Source organism: Mus musculus, chromosome 6 (assembly GCF_000001635.26).
Source record: "Mus musculus strain C57BL/6J chromosome 6, GRCm38.p6 C57BL/6J".
Classification (NCBI taxonomy): domain Eukaryota; kingdom Metazoa; phylum Chordata; class Mammalia; order Rodentia; family Muridae; genus Mus; species Mus musculus.
In genome coordinates, this window is record NC_000072.6 from 41597715 (window position 1) to 41620579 (window position 22865).

A 22865-nucleotide genomic window follows, 5' to 3' on the forward strand; every position below is an offset into this window, starting at 1 on the left:
GTCCAGGTCCCCAGCATCCTCTTATGTGCCTGTAACCCCAGTGTTTTGGAGAGAGGAGACAGGAAAATGGCTAGGGCTTGCTGGCCAGTCAGCCTAGTCAAAAGGGGCATGCTCAAATTTAGTTACAGCACACATGACACATTCATGTACACACATGAATACACATGAACACACACTCACACACTCACACTCACGTGCACACAGCTTTATGTTTATATGGACACTTGATATTTTGTGTTGCTACAATTACCCTCAGTTATAATATTTTTCTCCAAGTACAGCATAGTGATTTTTCTGACCTACATTTTGTTTGTGTTTTTTTTTCTACTGTGATTTTAGACAATTTAAGTCGTTATAAGCACTTTTTCTAGATCACTATTTCCATAATGAATAATCTGGTTATTTATCTCCTAGTCTTTCAGAGTATTACAGCTTCTAGTTTTACAGTACACATTGTTCAAAAATTGTCTTAGGTGACAAGTTTTCTAAACACCGAAGCTCTGAAAATAACCTAATGAAATCTTTTGAAAATAATAATCCTGTAACTGAAGACAAAATATTTGAATTTGCATATTAGTAATCTTTGGGTTTCATGGAACAAAAAAAAAAGTATAATTACTGGTAGCCCCGCCTTGCAAGGGGTGTGTGTGTGTGTGTGTGTGTGTGTGTGTATTGTGTTATTTTTTTTCTCATAACAGAAGTCTGCAGGCATATGGTTGCTAGTTTTGACTCAGTTACCAATAGGGTTTTTCAACACTTGTCCGTGTGTGTCCCACTCCCACCCCCACCCCCGCGATGTTCATACCACATTCCCCAGCACACACTTTGCATGAAAGGGGATTGAAGCTTGCTAATTAGCAAATCTATGGAGGAGAGGTTTTCCTGGATTATTTTGCTAGACTCATTACAATCCCTAGAGTCCTTAAGAATAGAACAAGGTGAGGGTTAGAGGGCCAGCAGGTTGTTTTTAAAGGTTCATTTTCTGGGATGTTACATCCCTGGTTTGGAAGACACAAGACAGGCCCATGAGGTAATGTCCCTCTTAGAAGCCATACTGAGAAAAGCAAGGAAACAAGCTCTCCTTATAAACTCCAGAGAACAGCTGCCCACATCTTAATTTCAGTGCTGGGAGAAGGACTTCAGACTTCTGACCTTCAGGAGTATGAGATAATAGGCTTGTGTTGTTTTCTGCTGGTAAGTTCATTGTGACATTGACAGGAACCAATATGATGTCCAAGTAATTACATAAAAGCCAGAGAGAAAGGACCTACCTAGTCAATGGAACCTTCTGCCAGAGATTTAAACCTTTCTCAGAAATGCCGTTGGCAGAATTCTCTTTTCTTCTGCTGGACAACAGTCAGGTCGTTTTGTTTTGTTTTGTTTTGTTTTGTTGGTTTTTGTTTGTTTGTTTGTTTTTTGAAAGAGGGTTTCTCTGTGTAGTCCTGGCTGTCCTGGAACTCACTTTGTAGACCAGGCTGGCCACAAACTCAGAAATCCGCCTGCCTCTGCCTCCCCAGTGCTGGGATTAAAGGTGTGCACCACCACGCCCGGCATCAGTCAGGTCTTATAACCACTTTTACTTAAAGGAAAGATATAGAAGACAATTATTTCACTTTTTAGTTTCAGTATTAGGACAACCTACAAGATAGCTGGAAATGGCTTGTGAGTGCCTCGATTGTGTCAAATTACTCTTTTCTGCTAAGAACTCTGCAGACATCACCCCCATTACTTTCTCACTTGTTAATGTCCCCTGAAAGGAATTATAAATATGTCACAGCTAAATATAAGATCTCTGTGTGTGACCTTACGACATATGGATTAGAAAGTATTTGCTAATATGTGTCTGAGATAGATATTACTTTCCCCTCTGATGTAGAAGATGGGACAGTCTCCTATTTTTTTCAATACTTTAAGTACTTAATAACTATTTGTTAAAAATTTAATAATATACTTCAAATATTTAAATTGTTTTCTTAAATTTCCCTTTTTGTCTTCTCTTGTATATTTGATCTTCCTTCTCATACCGAAATTATTTCCATATTAGACGTTTATTGTCTCTATTGCCTCATTAAAAATGTGCTTCACATCCTTTCTGTGTTAGGGTCTCACAAGTCTGTTATTGTAGTCTTGAATTTGTTATCTTCCTACCTCATGGTAAGATTACAGGTATGTGCCACCATGTCTTGCTTTAATGTTTCACGTATTGAATGCTTTGCAAATTCATCTTATATTGCAGTGGCTTGCTTTTCCTACAATTATGAGTCACCTTGTTGTCCTCACATGACAGTTTATTTTCATTAATTTGTTTCCTTTTTTTCTTTGTCATCATTTTAATGTTCTAATCTTCAAATGTAGCTTCCACATCTGCTTGTAATCCATGAAAGACACAGAATAATGACCTTTCCTGTTAACTCTTTTATCTTTGTTCATTGTCTACTTCATCTCCCAGAACCTTTACTGATTGAAAGTTTGGTTGTTTACTCATTCCCAGCAGTGAATAGTCCACTTAGTTACTGGTGCTTGAAGTTGTGACACAGCGGATTTCTAGAATTGGTGAGCAAGATTTACAATTTAGAGTGAGGGAGAGCTGAGAAGGCTGAGAAAACATTCCCATCATATCTAGTCCCCAAATGTAGATCCCACAGGAATGCAGGTCTACTTTCCTGTTGGGCCATGTGGACATGCTCAGAGGTCACTTCCTGAACCAGAGCAGACAACGAAACTACGTGTGACTGGAGGAGCAGGCCTTCAGACCACTTGCTCTATGTGAGTTATTATCCCATCACCCACATGGAACTGGAGACAAGGGAAGGAACAGAGCAAGACAGGAAGCATTGATCAATCCTGATCCGCGTTTGTAGTGTGCTAAAAACATTACTAAATGCTATGGTCCTTTCAACTCTTATTGTATGCATGAGAAATTGCCTACTGCTTTTCTTCTGAGATGGTGGCATGCTTATTTTACTGAAAGAAAGCTCCCAACACTTCCATTCACTCTACCTATTAACTTTCAGGGATACACACACGCACACACATTAACTTTTTTTTTTTCTCAGAAGGAATAAACATTGCACACTGAGCTCTGGATAATATGCTGAGTCCCTGAAAGCAAGACTATACCCTAGAAATGGAGTTCTGTTGAGCTGACAACTTCCTGACACTCCTGGTCATATGTATCGCTGAAGTCAACTCCTGAGAAAGCATCTGATTGTTAAAGAAGAACCATTCTCCTCTCCTTGCACAATGCATCAGCCTTGTTACTATTGTTTACTGAGAGCAATATCAAAGTGTACGACTGTGATGGGTAAACATTGAAGACCAACAGTCAATCAGCTTTGGTTTACAAATTAGTCCTCCTCCAGGTTTGCCTTTTAAACAAATTGGTACCTTAGGAAATACCCTGAAAGTTTCAAACTCAACAGTTTTTCTTTGTATAAAAAGGCATTTGGCACTTTGACTAGCAAAAAATCTTTAGAGGGAACACACTTCAGCTTTGAGGAATTAAGAGTGTAACTTGGGGCCATGGGCTCTCAAGACAATTCCGTGAAGAGCCTGGCTTTGGGAACTGTAACTTCTGTCTTGAAATAGCAGATCTGGAAGCTTAGGAAGGGTTCTTTTATTGCTTTTTGCTGGATTTCTTATCACTGAAATTACTTGTAAAGCTGTTTGTTTATAATAACATCAACTTGCATCAGCTGTTCTAAGGGGAAATAAGGAAGCAGAAAATTGCATATCTTTGGGGAGTGATAGATATTGGAGAAAGAAAAGCTTAAGAAGGAAGAAAAACATCAGCAGAAAAGTGGCAAAGCCAGCCAAGGAGTCATGCCATCTTGCTGAAGTTTTCTGCTCAGGAGACCGCTTAGGCACCACATTTACATTAGAAGTTGTGTGCGCTGGAGATAATGAATTCTGTGCGGCATATGCTTTATTAAGGTCTGCTTTTCAGCTTTAAAAATGTTTAAAGATTATTATTCTTTATTTATCCTTTCTAAAACACCCCTAAGCACCTAATATGGGACAAGTATTGAGCAAATTACAGCAAAGATTTATGCTAAACTTCAAATGGTACTCATTGCTTTGGTTTTTCATAGCTGCAGACTACGACATACTTTAGCTGATGTACTGTATACTCTCTTCCCACTATGAATACCTGGTTGAAGACTGGAGAGATGGTCCAGTTGTTAAAAGCATATCTTTACCCAGGACTGATTCCCAGCGTCCACATGATGGCTCACAATCATCCATAATTTCAATTCCGGGCAATCCGATGCCCTCTTCTGACCACTGGCACCAAGCACACTCACAGTGTGTGCCAAGGGCCAGCCTTGGCTTGGTTAGGGAAATCCTGAGGAAGGAATGTTTTGGAGTGGTGGAAGAAAAAAAAACCTCGAATTCAGTGATGAGTGTAAGCTGACAGCTCTGTAGTCTGCTCAAGACAGCTCTCTCTTGATAGGAAAAATTCTAAACACATTCTGGATAGTTCATTTATTTTCTGACCCAAGTCAGAAAGAGTGCTAAAAAAAAAATTCTTGTGTTTTCTGACCAAAGTCAGAAAACTTGCTAGGAAAATTCTACAAGAGCTCTGTTAGCTCTCTAATTAGTTTTTTGGTTTTCCAAACAAAGTCAGAAAACTTCCCAGACAAATTTCAAACAGGAACTACAATAGCTTTCCAGACAGTTCATCTTTTATAGACCAAAGACTAGTCTTTGATGTATATATCAATTCAGTCATTTGCCCTAGGTTCCCTTTTGATTATCCCATGAATCAGCATTTTATGACCTTAGCCCCTTGATTCTTGAAATATAACAGCAAATACATTGTTTTTAACATAGCAAATGAATTCAGAAATCTGTGTGCCTTTGTAAACATAAATAATAAGCTAGCTGAGTGGATCCCAAGATCACCACTCTCACCATTCCTGGACCTAAAGCTGCTCTATTCCAGGCTGACCTTGAACTCAGAATTCTATCTGCTTTTGTAAGCATAAACACTAAGTTTATCTGGGTGGGATCTTGGCCTGAGGTCACCTTTCCCTTAGTCTCTTTATCTCCTTAATATTCTTCTGTTAGGGCTGCTCAGAGAAACCCTGTCTCAAAAACAACAACAACAACAACAACAACAACAAACAACAAAATATCCGTCTGACAAACCGGCTACCTCTGTTCTTTTAGGTTCATGAAGGCCCTCATAAATTCATGTTACATCCTTATATTTTGCATAGGTGCAAAATTATACACTCTTGAACCCATTTTTCAGAGTTCTTTGCCATAGCCTTAAGGTCTGTCTTGAAAGTCTCAGTGTCACAGAGACAAATTCTCATTTCCTAGGATCGTTCTGTTCTTAATTATCATGGAATCATTAACCTTGGCAGAAAAGACTTTCCCCCTGGTGGGGGAGCATATATATATATATATTATGTATGTGTGTGTGTATATATATATATATATATATACATTTATATATGTATACATATGTGTGTATATGTGAATATATATGTGTGTACATATATATGTAAATACTATATAGTATACAACTTTATATAGATATATATAAAGTTAAATATATGTATTATTATACTGTCCAAACAAGCCTTACACCTAGCAACCATCAACACTAATGGAGGCCCACTCCCTGTTGGCTGCTACAGCAGGAACCTTGTGATGTCTTCCTTTCCCTTCCCTTCCCTGCCTGGGCAGGACTCAGCAAGTGTGTATACATACATCCAGGCAAAACACTGATACACAATAAAATAAAATATAAAAACTTGGTTTGAAATCATGTAGATTAGGATATAAGGCTAATTGTAATAATAAATTGAATCTTCTATGCATCCTGGATACAATAGTGTTTTTTTTGAAAACCAGACACATTCATGTTTTCTTAGCAAGAAAAAAATTGACTGATTACATAAGTCTAAATTAATAGAAACAGAATTTGTAATATGTCATACAATAAAAAGAAAACAAAGATTTTATTGTAATCACAATGCAAAGTTTTGCTAGAATTTCTGGGCTTCATAAAGAAATATCTATATTTTGGTTTTGTGACTATGTTTAAACATGCTTTATGTACTTTCTTACTTTTTAAAGTTTCCAGGCATGTAGGAAAGGCTGGAGGTACAGGGTATATGTTTAATGAGAGCACCAACAGCATTCCAGATGGTAACAGGAAATACATAGATGCCCAGATAGATGTGATGATAGATACATGGTAGAATTGTCTAATAATGAAGATGTTGCAAGATCAGCCTCCCCCCTTTTTTCAGTCGTTGAAAGCATTGGAAACAGTTAACCACAAATAAAGAAAGCTCTTTATCAGAAAGCTTAGAAACAAATGGAAGAAATACGAGTTATAGGCACACCAGTGTAATTGAAGTTTTAATGAGGTCCAAATGCAGGTCATTAAACTTAATCAGGCTTATTAATTGATCCTCGATATTATGAGCGAACAACCTCCTGTCCAAGTAGGGACTCGTTATTTGTCTTTATCTTTCTATCACTCATTCAGCCAATTCATTAACGACTGTTTCTCTCGCAGTACCTCAAGGAGTTTCATTGTTTGGTTTCTTGTGCATGTTGGCTCATAGTCTCTTTCACAATTTTCATTGGTTTCTAAATGTTCTTTAAGTACCAGTTATGATCAGCCCATAAGCAGCTAGCTAGTACTTTCATAAGGATGCCTTTGAATAAGTGAAAGGGGGTATAAGATGGGACAGGGTAATAGGGGCGAAGGGGTGTGCAGATTTCACAGGATACCTGTTCTCCCTCAAAGAACCAGCAGGTGGTAGCAACACTTCGTGCGAAGGCTGCAGCCCTGCTCCGCGGGACCTAAACAATAGACCCCCACAAACCAGTACTCTAGTTTAGAAATGGTTAGGGCTGGGTAGAAACTCTTCTCCCTAGTAGCAAGCTCGCTCTGTTCCGCCCCTGCATCCAGGTACCGACTGAGTGGACCTTCTACGGCCTCTCATCACTGTGGGATGGTACTCTGCGGAGCGCGCGCCAGGGAGGTGGCACCTAGACTGGGTGCAGCGACTTGTCCAAGCCAGGTCTGCGCCAGGCACAGACATCGGACTTCCCGGACTCCGCCCCAGGCTTCCCTGCCTTTGAGGCGGTTGAAGGTTCAATTCAGAGGCCCCATCGCTGACCCAGATTCAAGGCACAGAAACAGATACAAGTCTGAAGCTAGCACAGGGACCTTTTCCTTCCCAGACGCTTGCACTGTCTCTGGTTGTTCTGCCCTCCCGTGCTCCCAAGACTTGTTTCTCCTTCCACCTCCTCCTTTTTTTTTTTTTTTTTTTCTTTTTTCTTTTTTCTGCTCACGCCCACCTCAGTTCAATCCAGAGTAGAAGCCCCACTGGTTTAGTTCCTAGAGTTAAAGAAGAGAAAGGGAGGAGCCATAGGCGCAGCGCCTGGGCTTCAGCCTGGCCATCAGCTGCCAGCCAGTAGCGCTTTGCTCCGCTGATGCTCGGGCGCGAGCTACAGGGTTTTAAACACGCCTCGCAGCGGCGCCCACTGGCCGCCTCCTCCCGGACCCTAACTCGTGCGGTCCTCCTGCCCACGTCCCCTCCGCCCGCCAGGACCTGCGGGAGGAGGCCGACCCTCCTCGGCACACGGGCGGGCCCAAGGCGCGCCCAGCGTCTCCACTGCACGCCCCGCTGGGGATCCGGCGCCGCGCACTTGGGTCCTAGGCCCAGAGGGCGGGCTCGGCTCCCGGAAGAGGAGAGCGAGAGCGGCTGAAGGGGCTGGAGAGGGGCGGGCCAGGCTGGGAGAGACGAGAGGGGGCGGGCCCGGCTGCGTTCGCCCAGCTAGCGCTGGGGAGCAGCGGGCGTCCGAACCCGAGACCACAGCTCAGCGACTCCGATCGTGACACCGGCCCCCGCACGATTCCCCAGGGCCCCGCCTAGGGAGCAGTCCCTGCTTGCAGCCTTGGGTCCTCTCCCAGAATCCCAGAGACTCTAAGCTGCGAGCAGACGCGGGCCCCTGGGAAGCGAGGTCCCCAGACCAGAGAGGACACGCGCGACGCTAGGAAAGATCTGCGAGGTGCAGATCCACCGCGGGGGCCTCGGGGGGCGCAGACCTGCAGAGCTGGAGGCCGGCGGGAAGGTGAGCCCGGGATTTGGGAGGTCGGAGGGTACTGTGTCTGGAGAGTAAGGGATTAAGGTTTGCAAAGTAGAGGATCTCTCTAGCCTGGGCCTATGCACACCCTGGATGGGGGTCTTTTATGGGGGAGTACTGGGTATAGCTCTCCAAGGCGAGAGTAGGTTTCTGAGAGACTGCCCCTTCATCCATGCTCTTTATTCTGTGTGTCCTGGGTATTAAAATTCTTCCATCACGTTTCCATCGACCCTCCTGTGCCTGTGACTTGGTGTGTGTGTGTGGGGAGGGGGGTAACCTCACAAAGGTCAGGCTCCCAGCATTCAGAAAAGGTTTGTCCATGCCTCTGACTCCTGTGGCATCTCTCCAATCCCCTCGCTGCAGGGTGGAGCTGGCAGGGGCAAGGGGCAATCGACATCTACAGCCCCCTTAAGCCTGGAAATAGAGGCTTGGAATTTGAGCCCCAACCGTAAGCACGCCCCCTCCAGTGGCAAACAAAGTATCCTGCTTGCTCCTGCCCCAGCTCCACCCCCTCTATGCATCTGGGTGCTTGGCCCAGCCTGCCTCTGCCCCTGCCCACTGATCTTGGCCGTCTGGCACCCTCTCTCCTCCCATCCCTGGGGGAACTGGCAGGGGACCAGCATAGCTGATGTTGTAATATCCCTGGCAGTGCCCATGTAGAAGTGCTGCCCAGCCTGTTCCCAATCAGTTAACTCAGGCCCTCCACCCATCAGGGGAACTTGACTCAGGTGGCTCTGGAAGGGAAGATGATGCTTCTCAAAGGAGAGACCAGTGGGAGTGACTGGTAGGGCTGTTGAGAGTCCTTGGAGGCTGAGCCAGTAATAGGACATTTAGGGACTGAATCTTGCTCATAGCAACTATGGACCCTTGAAAGCTGTGAGCCTTTTGTCTTGAAGGAAGATTGCCATGAGTGCCCCAGTGTACCTACCTAATGACGTATGGATGAGTCTTCTCCAGTCTATTGGCCCATTCATCGTACAAGAAGATGAATGATAAAGACCAGGGAGTTACCAGTGTGCTGGGAATAACAGGCCATGATGGCTGAGCATGAGAAAGGCAGGGCCATTCTCTGGGATAGCCTTTCCCCAGCTCTTCACCGACTCATGAACCTGTCCATATGGTTTCCTATCATTCTTCCATGCCTCACTGCAGGTAGGAGGACTATGGGAACATCTGAAGATGCAGGAAGCCTTGGTTCCCCTTCCTCTACCCAATGCCCACCCAGTGCTTCAGCAGAAGCATCTTGCTAGAGAGCAGCTCACAGCCAGTGAAGATGGAGCAGGGTCCATAGCAAGGACAGCATTTCATTAGACCCCTGAAACTCAGTGCTCTGTGTTTTGCTGCTGTCTACTGACTCTCATGTGCATTTCCTTATACTCCACCAGTCATTTGCAGATTCAGGAACTACTCCAGGCCCCCAGGGCTTTCTCCCATCACCTTTCAGGACTCATTGCTCCCATATATTTGCCCCTAACCTCCCCCCCCCCATACTCTTTCCCAGCACTGTTATGACCCCAGTCAGTGAACAGCCAACGTGATTCATTTTCCATGGCTGTCTGGCTAGACCTAGACATTGCTTGCATCTTAAATGCCTCTCTTGTCTGCAAAGACTGGGAGTAGGAGGTACAAGTGCTTGAGCCAGCATGCTTCTAGGGTACATTCTTGGAGGCCAGAGATCTCCAGGGACATAGAACTGTCCTCGGGTAGGTAATCCACAAATTGGCTCCTCCAATTTGGTCAGCAGAAGGTCAAGAGTCAGATGATAGCTACCTCCTCCCTGTCTGTCCTGAAGGCTGCCTTGAAGCCTCATGGGATCCTTTTCAAGGCACAAGGCCAGAGCACGGAGAGAGCTCACCCGAGAATCTCCAGGGTGCAGATTAAAGGGTAGAGACTGCAGCAGTCAGCTGAACAAGGATTATATTGGAATTTCCTGGGTGTTCAACAGCTGCAGAACAGGACAGAGGACTAGCCTATAGTACTGACCCCTCCCACGCTGACCCTGCAGCTAACAGGTGTGAAAACCAGCTCAGCAACCACAAGGGACCTAAAGCCACTGGTCCCTCGCTTTGGGAACGCTCCCCATCCTTGCTGGACAGCAGCTAACCATACCTCATGAAACTCTCTCCCAAGCCTCCCTCTGTTGCCAGAGAGGCCCCTCCTGACACCTTACAAGTATCCAGTTCCCTCTGTTTCCCCTCTTCCCCTTTGTAGACATAGTCTTTAGCCCAGCATGGAGAGAGAGGAGCATGCTGACAGCTTAAACTTCTTGGGAGAGAAGCTTAAAAGAACACCCAAGTCCAAAAGTTACTTTGCCTTTGTTGCTGACATCCTTTGGCTCCATCACTGCAGTTTTGCCCCTTGGGTCTTATAGTTAAAAATTCCTAGTTGTTCCCAAAACTAATGGGGAAAGGGGAAAATGAGAGAATAAACATACAAATATAACATATGCCCTATGTGTGCAGTTTCAAAATTATCCCGTTATATATCCTTGCTTTGTTTAGACTTTAATTTTGAAAATAAGGTGTGCTTATTATAGTAAGAACAAAACAGCTGAGGCATGTACAGAGTTAACTGTCCCCACCATGCATCCTCCACTAGCACCCTCTTACAGTAACCAGTTTTAATGATCCAATATATTTCTTTTGTACCTTGATTTTGCTTACATCTTTTTTTTTTTAATTTAGAGTGAGATACATAAACTATCAAGTAAGCTGGATTTGTTCATGAAAGTATCACATTTAGTATTTCATTTAAGCACAGTTAGTTTCTAAAGCTCTTGCAGATTTGCTGATTTAATTTCTTTCAAATCTTTCATTCTCATAGAAGACAAAAATCACAATCGATATCTGATGAGCTAAAATGTTACATATCTCTGGGTTTTGGCAGTTTCTGAAACCAGACACAGTCTCAATGGCTAAGACCCTGCCTTATTTTATTTTATTTTATTTTATTTTATTTTATTGTGATCTAGTATCTCCATCACACCCAAAAGGTAGATCGAAAAGAAGAAGTTGAGGAAAAGAAAGATGCAAAAATCATAGAATGTCATTTTTATCACATGAAACTGTCCTGTTGGTTATTTTCTGAGCTACCATTTACATCCACATTTCAGCCACATTGGGTATTTTATATTTTATAGCTTCACGTACAACTAAAATATGAATGTTTCCCTGATTAAGATCTACTGTAGCCCTTTCTCAAGTCTAAGGACTTCCAAATCCTGGCTAGTTCCCTTCTTGAGCTGCAGTAGAAATGGGGTTGTCAGACAAGCTGAGAGGGCCGGGCTCACAGAGGCGCCTAGCTGATCCCTTCCCCTTTGGTGACAGGATGCTTAGCTGAGCCCAAGACATTCCTCCTGGATGTTGTGGCTACAAGCTGCAAAACAACCTTTGAAAGTCAGGTGCTATGCCCTGGCTCCTTAGTATTCCAGGCAGGAGGAGCACTCCTGTCTTGTCTCTTGTTGCTCTCCTTTCAGAACTTGCTTCAGAAGAATCTGCAGTGCTATGACATAGTTGACAGCAATTACTTCATATCTCAAGGTTCCTTCTTTTTTTTATTCTGGCAATGGAGATACACTGTGAATCTTTTAATTTATAAATAGGAGACTTGGTTGGTTGGATTAGCAAGAATTGATCTAACTTCCTCCTCTGACTCAGCAACATTTTCCCCCCTGAATATACTTATTTTTAATCTTCTATATTCTGGTTCTGAATCTGAAGATTTATTTCAAACATCAAATTATATTTCTGAATATTTTAAGATCATCCATTCTTTAATTTTTTTTTTTAACTAAAGTAAAATACCCAAGTACTCAAATAACAATCCACGTTGGATATCTATATTTCATTCTTCTGGGTTCCTGATGACAGGACCTGTGCAGCTTTAACCTATTTCATCATTGCTTTTGTTATTTTCTGGATTTTCTGGAGATAAGCCAGCTTTGTATAGTCATCAAGCTGCATGCTAAGGCTATACTAGTAGACCTTATCCAAGCAAATATTTTTGTCATTCATCATCTTCTAGAATATTCCATATTGTACAACTGATGCTATCTTTTACATTTTTTTCTGCCTTGCTTTTCTTTTCCAAACAAAAAGTCCTATTAACAATGTTAATAAGCTGTTATTTCTTCCCCATGATTGTCCAGTTATAAGCAGAAGAAGGCTCCGTCTTTACTGTTTTTTCTTTGTACAGAATCAGAACCCACTCATGTTCTGCTTGAAAGAGACTATTTTGAGGAATATCTTCAGGGCACGTAGTAAAGTAGCCTTCACTGTTTAAAAGCCTGCCTCTGGCATCTTCTGTTCTTGATAACAATGTATCTAAAGACAGTGGCTCTGGATGGGACCTGGGTGGGTTGTTTTGACTTTATGGCCCTGGGATTTGGGGTGGGGGTGGTTACACGTCCAGCATATATTACTTTGTGGTATTTATGGAATGACGAGTGATGCTGGAGCCAGTATTACAGAACTTCAGACAGCTACATAAGCTCTGAAGTTTTTCTCTGAGCATTTACTTGACCTGCGAATGATCCCGGCATCATTCAGAACAATGTTTTCAGAGAATCTATGCTTTCTACCAGCTTTTTACCACATGGAACTGCTTCGTACTTGCCTCTCGCTACAGGCCGTGAATTGTCTATTTCACAGACAGGACATTAGTGGTAATGAGGGAAGAATTCACTGGCTACTTGATTGCTACTCATCAGTCCTCAGGTGTTTTCAAAAGGTGTCCCTCTGGGATGGCTTCATGGGGTGACACTAAAGGCTTTATATTCTCACACAGATAACAATTTTCTCAGAAAAGAAAATCAGATGAGCAGGCACAACAGTGCTTCTGCTGACCAAGTACAGTTTAAGTTTAACTTCCCTTCACTGGGAAATGTGTTTTTCTCTGTCACTGGGGACAACCAGGCCAGACTGAGGCTGCCTTTCCAGTTGGCTTCTGGTTTTGCTTTTTGGTTTAATTGTTTGCTTCTCTTTTAAGTTCACTCAGTATTGTGAGCAATGTGTATCTCATTATTCTCCTCAACTGAAATAAATGGGTCCTGCCAATCTTTTCCATGTGCCATGTGAACTTTTGAGACCAAGTTACAGAGAAAGGCAAGAGCACCACCAATAGTGGATGTGGTCTTCCCTGTGGCCCTGGAAGCATCCATTCCTTTTTAAGCTATTGGGTGTAGAACTGTATTTACTAATGGTTATGAAAGTTTCCTGTAGGGGATGGCTCTAGAAATCACTCAGACAGCATAAGCACTATTTTGATCCATTTTACTAGGCAGGTGTTAGCTACAGCTTTAAAAGGGAATCTTAGTTCATTGTTAAGTTCAAGAGATAATTAATAGTTGTAGAAGATTATTTTGCTATAAAAGTTAAGAAGACAATGGAAATATCTCCCCAGCCTCTGTCATTTCCTTTCTTCCCAAATTTCATGTATCACTTCATAATTTCCTTGTACATGCATATATATTTGTTTACTTTGTATTTGTAGTGCTGGGATTGAATGCAGGGCCTCACATGCTAGACAAATGCTCTACCAGGAGCTAAATACCCAGCTCGATAGCTATTCCTTTTAAGTTAACAAGTAAGAGCTTACTTAATACCATTCTGCATATTCTGTTTTCTCTTGGAAAGCATTTTCATATCCTTACATAAACATCTCACATTGTTGCTTAGGATGTGCCATAATTTCTCAACCATCTTCCTACTGATGTTCAGTTTCTTTACAGATTTTTTTTCCCTTACGAACAATTCACAGTGGCTAGAGACAAAGCTTGGTAATAGAACTCTGCCCAAACCCCTGCATTGCTCTACACCCCCCGACCCAACAATATCATAAATGCTGCTATTTAAGCAAATATCATACAAGTCCATGACATTTGAAGTACTTCTAGAAGTCAAGTTATTAGATGTTGACAGTCATTCTCCACATGTATATACAATATGAGTTTAACAGTACAATAGGGACAGGACCCTTATCATATCATGTCCAACACTGGGTTCTCAGTCTCATCGGCTAAAATGATAAGGTAATTATTTCAACTTACAACAACAAAGGTCCATCAACTGGACAGTGACAGCTAATAAGAAATACAAGTGTGTTCTTCACCATTCAGAGGATGCTCAGAGATCAGGGTACCAACATGTCTGGATTCTGGTGAGGATCATCTTTGTTGCAGACTGTTCTCTACTCATTGTACCTTCACAGCATGGAAAGAAAGCTAGAGAGAGTGCTTTGGGGTCTCTTCTGAGAATACTAATCCACTCATGTAAATCCTCCATGCAGAATTACCTCCCAAGGCTCTACCTCCTAAAATCATCACACTGGGGAGTAATATTGTAACATATGCATTCATGGTGAAGGCACAAACATCCTTCTGTGACAAATGGCATTTCCCTGTTGTTTCAACATGCCTTCCTGCAGTTATGAGCAAATAAGAAGCATCTTTTCATGTGTTTATGCTATCTGCTTAGTTTTCTGTAGCTCCAAGAGAAAACATGCCCCTTGGGGAAGAGAACCTTTGTTCAGAATGAGTGCCAGACCTACATAGCTTTGTCCTCTCCTAACACAGCCTCATTTATCTTTCAGAGTCCCTATGCCTGTGTTCTTTTTACATCTGTTCTCCCACCTCTCTGTCATTCTTACCCCAAAGCCATTTTTCTTTGTCCCCTTTGCTTCACTTTCTCTGCGAAATGCCTAGAGTATTCAGGGTGCAATTGCTGGGTCCTAGTGAGAACCCACATGTCCATAAGGATGAACTGCTTCTTGTATACCTGCTTTTAATGAGAAGAGACTTCTAACTACCATACAGGTTGGCTGCTGGAGGAACGGTGCAGAGTAAATGAAGAGAGCAAACTGGAATAACTCCTACCAGACAAGAAGGGTAAGACTGAATCGGCAATTTGTTGTGCTTCCTCTCCAAGAATGAGGGCATTGAGACACAGTCACGTAAAGGGTTATGATGGAGGCTTGGCATATGTCTCTACAGCCGTGGTTCTCAACCTTCCTAATGCTGTGACCTCTTAATGCATTTCTTCATATTATGGTGACCCCAGCCACAAAATTATTTTCACTGTTTACTTTATAACTGTAATTTTGTTATGAATTGTAATGTAAATGTCTGCTATGCAGCATATCAAATATGTGACCCCTGTGAAAAGGGCCTTCAGCCCCTAAAGGAGTCAGGACCTACAGACTGAGAACTAATGCTCCACAGAAAAGTGGAATTTGCATAACAGAGCCAGATGAATCAACCCTTACTGGCTTCTGCCCAAGGTTTGATCAGGGGCCATGTGAGGGTTATAGAGCAGGCACTATTGGGCCCCTATACCATGTGTGAAAATGACTTCTCTCTGTGCCTTTTTGTCCCGTGTCCTCCCAAGGAAGCAAGCCTGGCTGTAGACACCAGGTCTTCTGAAAGCCATAGCAGTGCCTCAGAACAGGGCAGTGGCCGAGGCAATGGTGGGAGTGCCGAAGAGACCGCATGGCTACTGAGGGCACGACTGGCTCAGGGAGCAGAGTGGTGGCGGGCATGGTGTGCAGTCTGTGGCTCCTGGTTCTAGGGTCATCAGTTCTAGCTCTGGAAGGTAAGGAGGGGAGGCAGGAGAGTCCCATCAGCCAATGGTGTCGGGTGGGGGGAGCGGCAGGCGGGAAGGGGTCAAGGAGGGGGAGACGGGGGACATGACTCAAAAGCAAAAAAGAGTGACAATGTTAAGGAAGCAAAACTATGGGGAGAGTGGTGAACAGAACTTGTATCAAGTATTTTAGACTCAGGATCCTCACCAGTACTGAGCTTCTGCAGGGGAAAATTAAATGGATCTGGGAGAGACAGTATTTAGTTTTCCATGGAATCGAGTGGGAGTATAGCCTTGCCAGCTGGAGGCTTTACACAATGTGTCCCATTATGTCCGCTGGAACAGAGGTGCTGCTGGATACCACAGGAGAGACCTCTGAGATTGGCTGGCTCACCTACCCGCCAGGTGGGGTGAGTACAACCCCTTATTCTGAACCCATCCTCTGGCCCACACTATATAGCAGAAAGGGGAACTGAGGGAGGAAATCCCAGATAGAAGGTGTGAGATAAGACTCCATCCATTGTAGGGAACAGAGTTTTCAGTGTATCCTCTCTGCACTTTGCTTGCCATGAATGCTAAATCTCAGTGTAACAGATACAGCCCCACAGTGACCCCCTGTCACCTCCCTCTGCAAACTCTGAGCAGTTATTGTTTCTCCTGGTCCCCTTGCAGTGGGATGAGGTGAGTGTTCTAGATGACCAGCGCCGTCTGACTCGGACCTTCGAAGCATGCCACGTTGCAGGGCTCCCTCCTGGTTCTGGCCAGGACAATTGGCTGCAGACACACTTTGTGGAACGGCGAGGGGCCCAGAGGGCACACATCCGCCTTCACTTCTCTGTACGAGCCTGTTCCAGCCTGGGTGTGAGTGGGGGTACCTGCCGAGAGACCTTCACCCTTTACTACCGGCAGGCTGATGAGCCAGACGGCCCCGACAGTATTGCGGCCTGGCACCTCAAACGCTGGACCAAAGTGGACACAATTGCCGCAGATGAGAGCTTCCCTGCCTCCTCTTCCTCTTCCTCATGGGCTGTGGGACCCCACAGGACCGGTCAGCGGGTGGGACTGCAGCTGAATGTCAAAGAGCGCAGCTTTGGTCCTCTCACTCAGCGTGGCTTCTATGTGGCCTTCCAGGACACAGGGGCCTGCCTGGCCCTTGTGGCAGTCAAGCTCTTCTCCTACACCTGTCCCTCCGTCCTGCGTGCCTTTGCCTCTTTTCCTGAGACACAGGCCAGTGGAGCTGGAGGGGCTTCCTTAGTGGCAGCTGTGGGCACCTGTGTAGCTCATGCAGAACCAGAGGAGGATGGAGTAGGAGGCCAGGCAGGGGGCAGCCCCCCAAGGTTACACTGTAATGGCGAAGGCAGGTGGATGGTAGCTGTGGGAGGCTGCCGCTGCCAGCCTGGACACCAGCCTGCTCGTGGAGACAAGCTCTGCCAAGGTGAGACACTTTTCCATAGGCCTTGGCCTTGATTGCTCTCCTGAACCCCCCAAATCTGGCTTTGTCCACAAAGTATCCGAAATAAGCCACCTCCGGAAAGGTCCCATTCTCCTCAATTTTAGTTTCTATAGCATACAGACTTACTCACTGTTCTTCTCTGAAATTTCTGTGGTTTCCCATATTTTGTGCCCTGAGACCATGGGCCCAGGAAGTGACAGACAGCCAAAGTTGCTCCATTCTTGGGCTATTTGATGTGGGCTCCTCTGGGCTCATAATCCACCCGGCTGGGAACGATTCACTGTAGGCTGGTGGCTGTGAGGCAGGCAGGCAATAGCAGCAGATTGGCTAACAAGACCACAGAGAGTTTATGTATCCTGGCCAGTAACACCTACTCCTGAACTTGCCCTGCCCACAGCCCCCAGCACACCCAGCACAACCCCCACACACATTTCCAACATAAGTGGAAATGAATTCTATCCCCGGACTGACTAAATAGATCTATGCAGCCCAAAACAGGAGGTAGAGACTGGCTCTCAGGACAAAGAACCATCTCTGGGGAACAAAGGACACCTTATACAGATGTCTAGAAACTCAGAGTGAGTGGATGAAGTAAACATGACCCCTTATTCTCCCCTTTGCCTCTTTAGCCTGCCCTGAGGGATCCTATAAGGCCCTGGCTGGGAATGTTCCCTGTTCACCGTGTCCAGCCCGCAGCCACTCCCCTGACCCTGCAGCCCCAGTTTGCCCATGTCTCCAAGGCTTCTACAGGGCCAGTTCGGACCCACCAGAGGCTCCCTGCACTGGTGAGTCTCAGTTCAGCTCAACACATTAAATCAGGGAATGGGTGAGGATTTAGGGGACCTAACAACACTGGAAGTGAAAGGTCTTTGGAGTTCACTTGAGTGACTTGAATTCTCCTGTTTTCTTGGTCCCCTCCCCTAATGACCTACTCTTCCCTCTTTCTCTATCCTTCTTTCTGGCCCGGTTTTCTGCTCTTTTGACCACACCTTCCGTCTTCCTTTATTCCTAAATCACCTACACCTCACAATCCCCATCCCCAAAACACCCCTTCCAGGTCCTCCATCGGCTCCCCGGGAGCTATGGTTTGAGGTGCAAGGCTCGGCACTCATGCTGCACTGGCGTCTGCCTCAGGAGCTGGGTGGACGAGGGGATCTGCTCTTCAATGTTGTGTGCAAGGAGTGTGGAGGTCACGGAGAGCCCAGCAGTGGGGGGATGTGTCGCCGCTGCAGGGACGAGGTGCATTTCGACCCCCGCCAGAGGGGACTGACTGAGAGTCGAGTGTTAGTTGGGGGGCTCCGAGCACACGTGCCATACATCTTGGAAGTGCAGGCTGTCAATGGGGTGTCTGAGCTCAGCCCTGACCCTCCCCAGGCAGCAGCCATCAATGTCAGCACCAGCCACGAAGGTGAGCTCTTTTCCTTCTCTTTAAGGACAGCTTGCTTCAGCTCCTCGGATCCCCTCTTCCCCATGCCTGATTTCCAGCCAGCCTGCATTAGACATCTTATTCTGAACTCTATCCCCTCCACCCTTGGGTGCTGCTGCTTGCAGAGACTCCAGACCCCCCCCCCCAACAATAATCCTCCACCCTGCACTTTAGTCCCTTCTGCAGTCCCTGTGATGCACCAGGTGAGCCGGGCAGCCAACAGCATCACAGTATCCTGGCCACAGCCTGAGCAAACAAATGGGAACATCCTCGACTACCAGCTGCGCTACTATGACCAGGTGGGCAGGCAGTTGGGGCACCTGAGCAGAACTAGTGAAAGCTCTCAACCATTACAAAGCCCAACCCTGCAGGGGCGTGGCTTGGAGGAGGGCACTAGGGATATCACGGAGGGAAAGAGGGGATAAGGCAGGGGAAAAGTGAGTGAGTGATTGTTGTCCCTAGGCAGAAGATGAATCCCACTCCTTCACCATGACCAGTGAGACCAACACTGCCACTGTGACACGGTTGAGCCCTGGCCACATCTATGGCTTCCAGGTGCGGGCACGGACTGCAGCTGGCCACGGCCCCTATGGGGGCAAAGTCTATTTTCAGACATTGCCTCAAGGTGAGAGGAAGCCTAGATGGGCATTTGGGTCCCGAGACACTCAAAGCCACAGATCTTGTCCCCTCGTCCTCCAGACCAGAGTGTCTGAGAAAAGAGGATGCTGTGGGTGACCCCTGACTTTAGAGGTTGGATGAGGCGAGCGGGAGGCTGTGAATTAATATGAGTGGGGTTGTAGGTCTGAATGCATGGAGTGTGGACAGTTCTTGAATACAGAGAACTGGAAGGATGTACAAATGGATGAATGTACACGTGGCATGTATGCATGTGGTCCTGTGGATGGCCAGGGGCATCAGAGGCATGTGAACACAAAGCAAGCCTGGCTCCTCCCTGTGACCCTACCACTGATCCCTCAGGTGAGCTGTCCTCCCAGCTTCCAGAGAAGCTGTCCTTGGTGATTGGTTCCATCCTGGGGGCCTTGGCCTTCCTTCTACTGGCAGCCATCACTGTACTGGCTGTCATCTTCCAGCGGTGAGGCCCCTGTCACTCCTGTCCAACCTACCCCAGTACCATTCAAGTCCTGACAAACCCAGGAACCCCTGCAGCACTTCGCACATCCTTCTACTAGTTCATTGCAAAGGTGGGAAGGAGGGGCCTAGTAGTGTCCCCTCAATCCTTAGATCCACGGGCTGGAATGCTGTCTGCTGGGCCAGGGTGGTTGGGGACGATGCAAGCCGATAGAAGCAAGTGTCATTCTAGGCTATTGGTTTGCCTCTCAGGAAGCGCCGTGGGACCGGCTACACAGAACAACTGCAACAATACAGCAGCCCAGGTTGGGAAGGGGAGAGGGACTAACTGGGATTTGTGGGCTTGGAGCTAGGCACTTGCCTGGTGAGGAAAGGGTTCTTCCTCACCTTCTTTCAGAGGTAGAAGGGTATGTCTTGGGTACTTGGGTACTCATGCTTACAGCATACCTTCATAGCACACTGCCCTCTTCAGGACTTGGAGTGAAGTATTACATTGACCCTTCTACATACGATGACCCCTGCCAGGCCATCAGAGAGCTTGCTCGAGAGGTTGACCCTACATATATCAAGATTGAAGAAGTCATTGGGGCAGGTATTTAAGGGGAAAGAGGTATCTGGGAGGGCCTTGTGATTCCTTCTTAGCACAGCTGAACACATTAATACTTTTATCCATGTTGGTATCAATTATTCCAGGTTCCTTTGGAGAAGTGCGTCGGGGCCGACTGCAACCCCGGGGAAGGAGGGAACAAGCTGTGGCTATCCAGGCCTTGTGGGCAGGGGGTGCTGAGAGCCTGAAGATGACCTTTCTGGGTCGGGCAGCACTGCTGGGCCAGTTCCAGCACCCCAATATCCTGCGGCTGGAAGGTGTAGTCACTAAGAGTCGGCCTGTCATGGTGCTGACAGAACTCATGGAACTTGGTCCCCTGGACAGCTTTCTTAGGGTCAGTTCTGCTCTGGTGAAGGAAGGTCCGTGGGTTGAGGAAAGATGACAGAGCCTTGTGTGTCTGTCCCATCTCCTATCATGGGATGGGCCATTGTCCATCCTGGTCTTTCCATCCCTTCCTCCATCATGATCTTCATCCTTTATTCATAGACCATTTTGATTCCCAAATTTGCCCCCAACTGCCATTGTTTGCTAATGTGTGTGTGTTGCAGTATGTTTACCCTGCTGGTGACCTCTGTTCTCTGCTCTTTAGCAGCGAGAGGGCCAGTTCAGTAGCCTGCAGCTGGTGGCCATGCAGCGGGGTGTGGCTGCTGCCATGCAGTACTTGTCCAGCTTTGCCTTTGTTCACCGAGCACTCTCGGCCCGAAGTGTGCTAGTGAATAGCCACCTGGTGTGTAAGGTGGCACGTCTCGGCCACAGTCCTCAGGTGAGCTCAGGGCCTTGGAGCATCAGTGCCCTTCAGCAGGTGCTGGGGGGAAAAGCTAGAATATGGGATGGGTGCTTCAGGTAGGGTATTCGGGGAGTTAGGGACTTTGTCATGCGATGAGGAGATGTCTGGATCAAGAGCAACTAAGAGGCTTAAGAATCCAAGAAATAAAGGGGTAGTACGGGAGACGGGTAAAACTAGTACCAGTTCCTCCTTACTGTCAATGCAGAGGTCGTGCAGGCTGCCGAGTCAGCATAGTGATATTAAAAATCCACATGCTTCACTCAAGCCCCATGACCTTGTGCAGTTTTATATTTTCTAAGCCTTGATTCTGGGTCTTGATGTGTGTCTACTCTCAGGATGGTTAAGGGACTTGAATGAGATGCTGATGGGAAACTCCCAAGACAGCTTAAGCATTTAAATTGCCCAATGAATTTGACACTCACTGTGGTTATTAATTAGTTTACCTCTGGTTCTGCTCTTTAGGGTTCAAGTTCCTTGCTTCGCTGGGCAGCCCCAGAGGTCATTACACATGGAAAGTATACAACATCTAGCGATGTCTGGAGCTTTGGCATACTCATGTGGGAAGTGATGAGCTATGGAGAACGGCCCTACTGGGACATGAACGAGCAGGAGGTGAATCTGACATAGACCTTTGCTGATGTCCCTCTCTGGTCTCATATCCTAAGCCCACCCTTTTCGGGGCCATTCTACTCTAAGAGCTTGCAACTGGAGCATTTTGTATTTTTCTAATTCCCTTTTCACTTCAACTCCACGCTGCAGCCAAACTCAGCCCATTCTCCACTTTCCTAACACTTGTACCGGTATTAGCTTCTCATCATATGATCCTCTTGGCCTGCAGGTACTAAATGCAATAGAGCAAGAGTTCCGGCTGCCCCCACCTCCAGGGTGCCCCCCTGGACTACATCTACTGATGCTAGACACTTGGCAGAAGGACCGTGCCCGTCGGCCTCATTTTGACCAGCTGGTAGCTGCATTTGACAAGATGATTCGCAAGCCTGATACTCTCCAGGCTGAAGGGGGCTCCGGGGACAGGTCTGAAGTTTGGGGCAGGAGCCCGGGAAAGCCAGGGAGGGTGGATAGAAACCAAAAGGAAAATTAAGCAGAGAGAATAAGATGAAGAGGAAACCTGACTTGCTTGCTCCTCCCCATCTTAGGCCTTCCCAGGCTCTTCTGAACCCTGTGGCCTTGGACTTCCCTTGCCTGGACTCTCCCCAGGCCTGGCTTTCAGCCATTGGACTAGAGTGCTACCAGGACAACTTCTCCAAGTTTGGTCTTTCCACCTTCAGTGATGTGGCTCAGCTCAGCCTGGAGTAAGCAGAGGGTCGGTGAGGTGGGAGGGTGACCACTCTGGGCCCCAGGCAAGGAGGTAGGTACATCTGGGATCTTAAAGACACTGATCCAAGTCTGATCCGCTCCTTCCCCACCAGAGACCTGCCAGGCCTGGGCATCACCCTAGCTGGCCACCAGAAGAAACTTCTGCACAACATTCAGCTCCTCCAGCAGCACCTGAGGCAGCCAGGCTCAGTGGAAGTGTAAAGCCTGCTCAGGAGTCTGTGAGCCGCCGATGCCCCAACCCAGTCCTGGCCATAGGGTGGAGAAGGGGCGTGTGAGACTGAGTCAGGCTCTACTCCAGCTTCCATGCCTGTCACATTAAACCCAGCCCTCTGGACATTGCACCCCCAAATCCTGCTCTTCCAACAGCCTCCCCCATATTAAAGGGAAAGAAGGGAATTTACAAGTTGAGGTGTGTCCATGCCTCAGTCTGCAAAGGGTTAGGGAGGCCTCGGAGGAGAAGCAGAGCGGCGTGACAG

The 22865-nt window shown here is 46.3% G+C and overlaps 1 protein-coding gene and 1 non-coding gene across 6 annotated transcripts; one reads left to right on the forward strand and one right to left on the reverse strand.

The window, feature by feature from the left end:
* Positions 1–4529: 4529 nt before the first annotated feature.
* Positions 4530–4591, reverse strand: Gm27549. Its single transcript, XR_003956572.1, has one exon. It is a non-coding gene; the product is annotated as a U7 small nuclear RNA (small nuclear RNA).
* Positions 4592–6119: 1528 nt separating this feature from the next.
* On the forward strand, positions 6120–22795 carry Ephb6 (Eph receptor B6). Of its 5 annotated transcripts, none has more exons than NR_166495.1 (18): positions 7797–8106; positions 14930–15001; positions 15501–15704; positions 16038–16102; positions 16365–17127; positions 17775–17930; positions 18203–18553; positions 18746–18870; positions 19034–19196; positions 19550–19773; positions 19913–19965; positions 20133–20252; positions 20354–20601; positions 20857–21030; positions 21517–21666; positions 21893–22086; positions 22209–22364; positions 22482–22789. NR_166495.1 is itself a non-coding variant. In NM_001146351.2 (18 exons), the coding sequence occupies exons 3-18, from the start codon at positions 15602–15604 to the stop codon at positions 22588–22590; spliced, it is 3045 nt and encodes a 1014-aa protein (NP_001139823.1). In that variant the 5' UTR covers positions 7797–8106; positions 14930–15001; positions 15501–15601; the 3' UTR covers positions 22591–22789. The 5 variants fall into 5 exon arrangements, 3 of the variants coding, with proteins under 3 accessions (XP_030111004.1, NP_001139823.1, NP_031706.3); NM_001146351.2 differs by having other exon boundaries at positions 19550–19664; NM_007680.5 differs by having other exon boundaries at positions 15505–15704; positions 19550–19664.
* Positions 22796–22865: the final 70 nt, after the last annotated feature.

Coding starts and splice junctions, on each gene's coding strand:
- Ephb6 (XM_030255144.1), top strand. CDS start 15,602: ATGGCTACTGAGGGCACGACTGGCTCAGGGAGCAGAGTGGTGGCGGGC. Junction 15,705..16,037: donor ATCAGTTCTAGCTCTGGAAG/GTAAGGAGGGGA, acceptor CCGCTGGAACAG/AGGTGCTGCTGGATACCACA. Junction 17,931..18,202: donor ACCAGAGGCTCCCTGCACTG/GTGAGTCTCAGT, acceptor CACCCCTTCCAG/GTCCTCCATCGGCTCCCCGG.